This window comes from Ciconia boyciana, chromosome 6 (assembly GCF_034638445.1).
Source record: "Ciconia boyciana chromosome 6, ASM3463844v1, whole genome shotgun sequence".
NCBI classification, from domain to species: Eukaryota; Metazoa; Chordata; class Aves; order Ciconiiformes; family Ciconiidae; genus Ciconia; species Ciconia boyciana.
The window spans coordinates 33153880-33163951 of record NC_132939.1 but is presented as its reverse complement, the minus strand read 5'-3'; the positions used below and the strand labels follow the sequence as shown (position 1 = coordinate 33163951).

The following is a 10072-nucleotide window of genomic DNA, read 5'->3' as shown; positions in this document are numbered from 1 at the left end:
CACGAGGTAATTTCCTATGCCAAATTTACTTGCTCATTGGCCCGACCCGACTGCACGGCTCAGCTGTCACTGCCGCCGCCAGGGCCAGCCACCGCCGCGGGCCTGGGGCCGGGGATGCGCAGCTGGGCTTTGGGGCGGGCGGAGGGGGCGAGCGGCGCAGGCCGGCAGCCCCCCGGCGAGTGCCGGCCGCGCTGGCTCGTCGTCTCCCGCAGCCCCGCCAGGACTGCCCGGCACCCGCACACCCCGGCAGCCGCTGAGGGCGCGGCGGCCGCTCCAGGTGCCGCCGGCACGGGGAAGGTGCCCGCTTCTCGCCCCTCGCCGGGCCGCCGGCGGCACCGCGCCGCCCGGAGCCAACCTTCGCCGCCCGCCTCACGCCCGGGAGCGGCGGCGGGGCGGGGTGGGGCGGAGGGCCCTGCCGCCCCGCCATTGGCTGCAGCCCGCGGCGGCCGCGCTGCGATAGGTGTGCGCCGCAGTCAGTGCCGCCCGGTCCCGCCCCGCCGCGGCTTTATAACGGGCATCCCCATGGCCGAGGCGGGTAACCTGCCGCGGCGGGAGGGGGCAGAGCCGGCCGAGCCGGCCCGGGGCACCGCGCGCGCGCCGCCCGCCAACGGACACGCCGCCGCCGGGCTGAGGGGCGGCCGCCCGGGAGAGCCGCCTCCGGTGGCCGCAGAGCCCCGCCGTACCGCCGCTGCCCCGCCGCCGCCCCCCCCGAGGGACGATGGTGCCGCGGGCCTGGCGCAGCGTGGGGGCTCGCCCGTTCCTGCTGGCGCTGCTGCTGGTGCATCTGCCTCAGGGTCGCGGCCACCGAGCCACGGGGCCCCGGGTAAGTGAGCCGCCGCCCCGGCGGCGGGACTGGCCCTCTCCCGCCCGCCCCGCGGCGGCAGGTTGCCCTGCCCCCGGCCCGCCGCCCCCGCGCCCTGTCAGCGCCGCAGGTGAAGCCCCGGCGCTCGCCGCCGCGGAGCCCCGGCCGCCCCCGCCCCGCGGCGGGCACGCAGCGCCTCCGGCCCGGCTCCCCGCGGGCGCAGACCCTCGCAAGGGCCTCCCCGCTCATTAAAAGCCGGGTACCGGCTGAATGCGTGAAGTATATACATCGGTATTAACTTGTTGGTATTTATTGCAGGGAAAAAAGGGAGGGGGGAGGTTGGCAGGCTGTATTTTTATATTGCTCGTCTTGCATTTAATGTAGCCTCGGTTCCCAGCACATAGCTTTAGGACTTTTCTTTTTTTATGTTCCCAAGCAGGGATTAAATGAATCCCTGCAATAAAGCTAGATGCCTTCAGCCCAGACTTCTCCCTGTAGGAGTCTAGCTCTGTTTTTTTAATCTGACAATGTTTGACTCTTACTGGGGCTGTTAATTTCACTTACTGAACTATTACATTGCTCTGGGGGAGAACCCAACATCTTTTCTAAATATGGTCCTCCCAGTGAGCTAATGTTACCGCTGTAGCACCACTACGGAGTAGCATGAGAGCTTTCAATTATAAAGCTGCAAAACAGTAGCTGTTCTTCAGCCAATGCTGCAATAAAAGCACAGCTCTGGATAAGTGGAAAAACTTGATCTCTCTGCAGGTGTGTTGGATGCATTGACCGTGTGCATTCTTGACCCATCAGTCTGAAATGCTATGAAATGTAGTACTTAATTAACTTACATCATGGTTAGGTAAGACCAGGAGTCTTTGGAATCCCTGCTCAGCCGAAGTATAACAATAAGGGTGTTTAGTGCAATGTTCTAGTTTTTTAATAGAAGTGCTGTTTGACCATGATGGCTGTTAAATGCTTTTCAGAGCTATGGGAAGTGTCCTGGCTGCATTGGTGTCCTTTTATTCAGCTGTGCCGTGTAGCCTCTTTTACAGCCAGATGTGTAACAGCAACTGTTAGAACGTGGCAGATCAGAACTAGTGTGTGCCATAAATTCTTGGAGACCTGTTTTAAAGGATGGGAAACACAGGGGTGCTTATGCATATATATGTATTACCTGATATCGAGCATAAACCTCAAAATTGGAGTGGTGCTAAATAGAGAGGAGCTTTGAGGTGGTAAGTAAGAGTCTGGCTGGATGATTAGGGCCCTTCATCAGCACTGGTATCTAAATGCTTTAACGAAGAGTAATTGAAACAAAGAACAAAATAAAAAATCCTGATGGCAGTGCATAATTGCACAATGAGCCTATCAAACAGTTTCCATATATGCCATTTTTATATACTGTACTTTACAAGGCAGTTTAATTGCTCCCTGTGCTGTGTCGTCTTTGGAATGGGAGCTACTTCAGAAAAGCGGAAAACCAAATACAAAGGATTACTGACTGACTTTTTGCTTGAAGTAAGTGAACTGACTTTGCTGTTTCTTTGACTTTGCTATTTCTCCCTTCATGACTGGGGGGACAATGTCAGCTGTGAGCACCAATGTCTACAGTTCTGTAGAAAGATGTGCCTTAAAGTTTTAACTTATGAGCTCTTAAATGGAAGGCTGTGAACTTCTAGGATGTTTAACTCATGCAGCCTGTCTTCTCATCCTTCCAAGTGTCATGCTTACGTTCATGTGAAGGTGGGGAGTTTGGCTTACTCATTTGCAACCATGTTGATCGATATGATAAGTCCCTGAGCATCATCTCTTCTAGTGATTAGACTTTGCCGGTAAAGTTGTCATTAGTATAAAGGTGCCATACTTTATATTCCAATGTACACAAGAAAATTCTTTATTATTCATTTTTTAAGGATGATTACCAAGTTACACCAATGTTTCTCATGCTGACTTGTCATCAAAAGCGTATTCCTGTCAGGAACCCTCCCTGGATGGAGGAGTCGTGTTGCAGTTCTGGGGTCTGATCCTGTAGATGTTCAATTGCTAGGTGTGATATTTACCCTTTCACACTTTTCTTTTCTGTATGGTAAGCACTAGAACTACAATATTTGCAAGCTGAAATGCTTTTAAAGGTGAACAGCAGTTTTTAATCATACTCAAGAGTTTAAATGAGCAGCAGTAATGCTTGAAGCAAGTTCTTGATCTTTCTCCTTGCATTTCCATCTTACTACTGTAGTGTTGCTGCTAAGCTAGGCAGCCAGCACTGTCACTGAATACATGGGCAGAGGAGTATGGCTTGCTACTGTTTGCAGAAAATTATGAAAAACTAAGGGTATTGAAGAGAAATAGGTATATCTACATCTCTTGTACCAAAAAGGGATCAAACTTTCAGATGAAATGTGTTAGTTAAGATGATTACTTGAATACCAAGGTAAATTACAAGTGTAGCTAGTATCTATTGCTCTGCTGAGGTACTTCTGCTAACAAAAGGTGTTGTACAAAGCTTGCTGTTTCCTGTTGTAGGGGTAAAACTATGAGCAGTGACATGAATCCCTTAGACTTGGGACGTGTCAATGACCTGTAGGAAACATCTGGCTTTTGTACGTATGCTCTGGCCCACTGACAGTTAATAACTGTCCCAAGTGAAGCCCTGTAGTAAGTCTAATATCTTGGGTGTCCTAGAAATAACTTGGAAGCCCAGGGCTGTTGTGTGACTTGTTTCTTCACTTGACAGACTCTAGAAAAGCTTCTGCTGTGTTATGCAATTACTTGGTCACTTCTGCTCTTGTAGGTCTAAAGAGCACTGTGGAAGTGATCAACTGACTATACTTGGAAAATGTCTGTCTGAAGGATGTTGCCTGCTGGAAAAAGATAATCAGGCTTTACTTTCTATTCATATTCTCTTCCTGTGTGCCTCTTTCTCTCTGCTGGCATGAGATCTGGAGTTGTGTGACAAGCCAGGTCTTGCTGTTTCCCCTCCTTGACCCCAAAGTGATAGATGGGGAGCTTGACTGGGCTGGCTTTTGCATCTCCTACTGTGTGGTGCATTTGAGCAGTAACCTTTCATAGCAGATTGAATAGATTGTGCCACTAAGCTCTGTTTTCCCCCATCTGGACAATAAATTGTGACCTTTGTCTTTCTAGTTCAGAAAGATAGATCTGTGTAGGCCCCCTGCTTTTTGAGTGTAATGCCTGACCATTATGAACTTGCTCCATGTATGGCAGCGAACTGTTGGTGGCAATAATGACAAATACTAGCACAGGAAAATGGTGGGTGCTTGCAGAAGGAGCAGAACATGACTGCAGCATGTTCCTAGGACAAAAGCTGTCCCAGGAACAGGCTTGGATTTCTGGAATATTTGGTATCTGTACTCCCCAGTGACTGCAGAGGATTAAGAAATGGGAGGGGAGTGCAGGGCAGTCACTATAACTTTCTTCCTAGTTTCATGCATGGAAACTTGTCATATCCCTCTTTGCTGTGTATCCCTGCATGCTGGTTGGAGATGGGGGACCTTATAGTTCAGTGCTGTTGTAAAGGGAAGGTAGTAGATAGTAAAACTATGAAGATACTCACAACGCATAAACTGGAGTGCCACGGAGCAATGCAGCTGGCTACTAGTTAGAACTCCAAATAAGAACCTTGATTAAAAAGTGCTGAAAAGGCTTCTGCAGCTTTGCCATTCCCTCTGGAGGAGCAAGCAGCATTGCAGCTTGTGCCAAGGAGCCTGTGTTCTGCTGTGTGTTCTCACTGCAGCCCCACTGGGGGGGTTCCACAAAGCAGGTGTCTTTACATATGCTGTACTAAAATTAGGGAGACTGTTCTTAATGGTGGGAAGAAATTAGAAAAGGACATATGATAAAAATATAAAGTGAAGGAGATCTAGAACAGAAGAGTGAAACTTAGGATAGGTTTTCAATGACTGAATTTTGTTTCTTGGTTTGAGCTTAATCATCACTCTGCGTTGCAAAGGTCTATGCTGATAAGTAACAACTAAAGCACTTCGAAGTTTTAGATTTCCTTACTGTTGGAGAGACTCATTTTACTGAAGGAATAAGTACCCAATGGCAAGTCTTTAGAAAAGCATCCCCTGACAGGACAGATTTGTTACTCTATGGCAAATAGCTTTTGGTTACAGATACTGTTTTGGTTGGGTGAGAGGTGTTCTTGCCGAAGTGGAAGCTCTAATCATATATAGAGCTATACTAATTATTTCTTCCTCTCCTTGTTCCAATTTAGACCTTTAACATTAGACAGCTGAATTCCTTGATGTGTACCAAAGAAACTGATCTGCTTTTTAAACATTATACAACTGTGTTGAAGAACAGGATTAACTCTTGTGTGGAGAAGTATTAAAACATTATGTTCCAATAAATTAGTATCGGAACAGTGGGTCCTGTTCTAAACAGGAAAACACTGTGGGATCTGACTTGCTCTGTGTAGTCTTAGAGTTGGTGTTTTAACTGCCTGAGCTTCCGAGTTGGCTACAAGAATATTTCACTCATGTTAATGACCTGCTGCTAATGAAAGATTTCTGGCCACCAAAAGATTTGATACAGAAAAAGAAACTGCTCATGTATTTCTGCTGGTGGTGGAGCAAGCTCTGTAGCTGGTGGAACACCTACAATGATAACCCCTTGGACTAGTTTTCAAGTTTCTAGCACTAGTCATGTGCTAAGCTAATCTTCACTGCCATCAGTGCAGTGCAGAGCAGATGCTGTCTTGGCATCTTTCATTTCCAGATGGCCTGAAGCAGTTGGTAAGATGACTGTAAACCTCATTTCAGTGGTATAGTAGCTCTGAAATATTAATACTGCTGTTTAAATATCTTAGATGTTCTTATCCTGCCATCTCAAACTAATTGCGACATTACTATGTCAAAAAACCCCAAACAAACAAAAACCCATTTGTCTCCTACTTGGCTGCTGAATCCCCAGTTCTTCTAGGGCTGGCACATCTGGCAGTGCAGTTAAGTGTTACAAAACAAACTTTATGCTCACATTAAAAGCTAAACATGGAGGCAATACAGGTGGAACTGAAGCTAATCCCTGAAAGCTGCTGTGCTGACTGTCACACTTAGCCTCCTGTGTGACAGCGTGATGGTTTTCTGTCAGAGCCCCCAGCAGCTGACACCAGGTTTCTGGTGCTGATGCAGCATCCAGGGACTTTGTAGTACAGCAGACCTTGAGCCAAGCTTGGTGTGCAGTGGTGGTAGTTTACTGCTTTGTCGCCAAGTTCTGGCAGAGAAGTGGATGTTATAACTTGTGAACTTATTGAACTATGAAGCCTACTTTTTTGTTGTGTTACAAGCTTAACTACTGTCGTTGCATTGGTAGGACTCTCAGCTTCCTATGCTTGTTTGTGAGAAGCTCTTCCATTTGTGAAGTCCTTGCCCTAACACTGAAGGCTGCCATTGCTGTGGGTGAATCACTTCCCTGCTGGAGCTTTCTGGGTAAGGTGTGAGGTGTTTGCTTACACAGAGAACCTACCAGAATATGATGAATGTGGTATGTAACTGTCTCCCTCTTCTGACTGGCTCACATGAGCAGTTAAGGCTTGTGTTCAGCAGCTTACATGTGAGCCCTATGAAGCTTTCTGTGTGTAGTGGATTTACTGCCTGTAGGTATGAGGAGGGAGTATTCTGGTACCAAAACCCTTCTGGTGATGACTGAGAATGCGACTCTGCCCTCTTTTTTTGGGAGGCATTGTAACTATAGCAGAGAAACAGCAGGAAAGTGTAGCTAGTCACACAAGAGTGTAAAGCTTGCACTCAGGGCAGTGAAAACAACCACCTACCATACAAAGAAGCTCTTTGTATGTGACCTCATGTAGGCTATCAGCAGCTCTTCAGCCCAAGAGCAGTCAGCTCTCCCGGGATGAGGCTTTACCTTGAAATCAGGCTCATGGCTCCTGTCCTGTATGGTTTTTCTCCTTATCATAGTAGCCTCCTGATGCAAGTTAGACTCCTGTGGGATGCTGCAGTAATACTGTAGATAGCAATATTCAAGAGCATTAGAGAAGAATCATCTGCTTGTTTGGTGAGGAAAACATTGCCTTGTATAGCAGGCCTGCCCACTCAGAAATGCTATTCCTTACGAAATTGAGGAGACAAATATGGTTGTTATGCTCCCCTACAACAATTGCTCTGAGGGAAGCCTGTGCTTCCATCTGAGTAAAAGGCCTACATGCTGGAAGCACAGTCCCTACAGTGTGGGGAGGGGTGATGGAGCAAACAGGCTTTGACTTCTGAAGGGATTCATTCTAGTCTGTATGAGCCTTCCAAGGTAGCCTTAAGACTGGCCTGGGCCTGACTGGATGATGCTAAGGTGGCAGCAGCAGCCTCGAGTAACAGAATTGGTAGAAGGCTGTCCTTCCAGATGTTTCTCATGCTGGCTTCTCTGGGGCAGTTGTGCTTCTGTCCTCAGAGCAGTGGCCTGGAAACCCCCATAAGCCTCCAACTGCCTGCACTGTCAAACTCTTCCCTGGGAGTCTCCCAGCTGTAGCCTGTTTGGGAGGACGTGCCTGCATGTTGGGTTTGTGCATTTTTGCTTCCCACTGGCTTGTGGCTGAGGCAGCTGCTTTTGAGGGCCCACTGACAGGTGTTCTCATTTGGAGTGGCATGTAGCAATGCAGTGGGGAAGTGAGTGGTAGGTGTGAAATGAGAGCAAACTTAGACCTTGAGGGGAAGCACCTGTGCCTAGAGATAGGAAAATAACACTAGTTACTATAGGAACAGAGGCTGCCTCAATTAAAGCTTGGCTCAGGGTTTTGTCAAGTAGAGTCTGGCAGCAAAGCCTAGACAAGCCACCCCACCAGTGCTGCTGGCAGATGCTTCCATGCAGGTGGAGGAAGCCATACAGAAACTGGTGTGTGTAGGCAGATAACTTGCTCTGCCGTGGGCACCCAGGCTCCTCTCCTGGGCTGGAGCTGGAGTTCGTAAGGAGCAACTACTGCCTCTGGATGAAGAACATGAATGAATGTGAGCAGGACAGTAGTACATGGATAAGTGCTACAGAGTACCACACCGCTCAGTACTTGAGCAGAGACCCCAGACCATGTACCATGGTTCTGTAAACTGGGTTGCTTTACCCAAACACTTTGACTTGGAGTGGCTAAGGGGAAAGCAGCAGACTGCATGCAGCATTCTTTCTGTGCAAGGCATAGACTGAATCTATTGAGATTGGCTCCATAGGCTACATGGCAGCCCTTGTCAGTCTAAAGTTAAATTTGATCCACTGCTGGAAGAGCATTGGCCTAACATAATTTTTTCCTATTCTGAGTCCTATGGCAAAGTGAAAAAAAGTCATTTCACCCTTTTCAGAGTGGGAGAAGCCTGCTGTTCTGTGCCACTGAGACATTTGATTAAAGCTGGGGTTGAGGGGGTGGTAAAGGTGAGGGCTTTCTCATGGGTGAGCTTCTCATAGAAAGAATCACAGGAAGTGGAAGGGAAGCTGTGTAGGAATAAGGAAGATGGGGAAGTAGGACAGATGAAAGAACTTGCTTTTCTGAGTTTTTTCTTGGCCACTGGTCCAGTTAATGATAGTTGGAATCGTATCCAGAGGGAAGTGCTCATCCTCAAATAGGGAGGAGAGGTTCCAAACATTTAGTGGGCAGATTCAGTTTCAGAGTTTCTTTTGGCTACCAGTCCTCTGTTACCATTAGCTGGGTCACAGACTAGAAGGAATGTGGAAAATGTTGTCTGTCACTGTTCTCTTCCCTGTTCCATGACTGAGATCAATCACTTAAATTGCATGGGGAAGCCATACTCTGCCTTCTGGTGGGAAAAGTCCACTAGCTTAGCTGCTATACTTACGCTTGTTGTGATGGAATAGTGCTTGTTCTATACTCTTGTGGAGTTCCAGAATACTGGGTTAAGAACTTTTTCTTTGGTTTTACAGAGAACCTGAAATATGAGATCATCTGATTCTTCACTTGTAATTCTAATACTTTAGGGTTTGACACTCCAGCAAATTAAAACAATCCAATACAGTCTTAATGTAAGGGTAACTATCTTATGTTCTATGGCCACCATGAAACTGAGTGGACTCATGGCTGCTCCTTGGGCTGTAGAAGCAGCAGCATGGCTGCCTCTGGTATAGAGGGAGAGTGAACCAGGAATCAAATAGATAAGGAAGCTTCCTCAGGTGAAAACACCTGGTAAAGGTAGTGGTATCCTTTAATGTACAACAGGGACACATGCCTAGGAAAGATGTCCAGATGTACACTATCTCTAGATCTTGCTTCTGTGTGTACCAGATACACACTAGTCAGAAGCAGGTAGGATGATAATCTTTTGTTGCAGCATAGACTCCCTTGAGTAGCATGAAGATTAAAGAGCCTACTCTAGCTGGTACATCAAACCATTTCCCTTCCCATTTCTTTGAAGCAGATTTACATGCAGTCTACACTTAGCCTTAAACAAATAATTGGTGAAATGACGTGCAAGTTAAGAACTAAAAAGCCAGAAGCTCTTGGGTGTAATTTCCAAGTGGAGGATATTAAATGAGTTGGAGTTTGTGGATACTGGCCAGATAAAGGGGTTTCTGCCTGAGCCAAGTAGCTACTTCTAATTTGGGTCTAGTTACCATACAGAATGGTGGTAACTCTTGTTGGCTTCTGCCTGGAGCTTTGCATTTGGCTTATTCCTCTGCTCTTAAAAGTGAGCAGGCAAGTGTTGCAAAAATAGATAAGCTGTGTGCAAAAGTAGCTTTTAAAAATGTGTATGTCTGGAACACTAGAGGATAATCTGCTCCAAACTTGTAAGGGAAAGCTGAGTTTTAATGTGTACATTTCTTAGTCTTAGTGGAAGCAAAATAATTCTAAGGTAGAAGTCCATAAAAGACTGATATGTATAAAGTGAACAGGGCTGTTCATGCAATGAACACTGCTTTTTTTTCTATGCAGTTCTAGAGATTAACTTCACTTGTTTCCCTTTGTGTGTCTTCATCTAAAAATATGTAAATCTAGAAGAATTTGCTCCAACCTTTAAACTTAAACAATACCAATATCTACCTCAAGGCTCTGGAGTTCTGTTAGGTAAGGGATCTGGTGTAAGGCAGTAATGCAGCACTGCTGCCATATCTTCCTGCTGTTGTAAACTGTAGCCAATTGGATTCTCAGCGCTGCTGCTGGTGGTATTTGCCCTCAATTACAGAATCGTATAGGTTGGAAAAGACCTTTAAGATCATCAAGTCCAACCATGAACCAAACACTACCAAGACCAACACTAAACCATGTCCCTAAGCACCTCATCCAAATGTCTTTTAAATACT

General features: G+C 46.9%; 1 protein-coding gene across 9 annotated transcripts in view; it reads left to right on the top strand.

The window, feature by feature from the left end:
* Positions 1-561: 561 nt before the first annotated feature.
* Positions 562-10072, top strand: part of SMOC1 (SPARC related modular calcium binding 1) — a 140775-nt gene continuing 131264 nt past the window's right edge. For all 9 annotated transcript variants that reach the window (XM_072865468.1, XM_072865467.1, XM_072865458.1 and 6 more), the window contains exon 1: positions 562-823. In XM_072865468.1, the coding sequence (XP_072721569.1) occupies positions 719-823 (105 nt within the window). In that variant the 5' untranslated portion in view covers positions 562-718. The remainder of the gene's footprint in view (positions 824-10072) is intronic.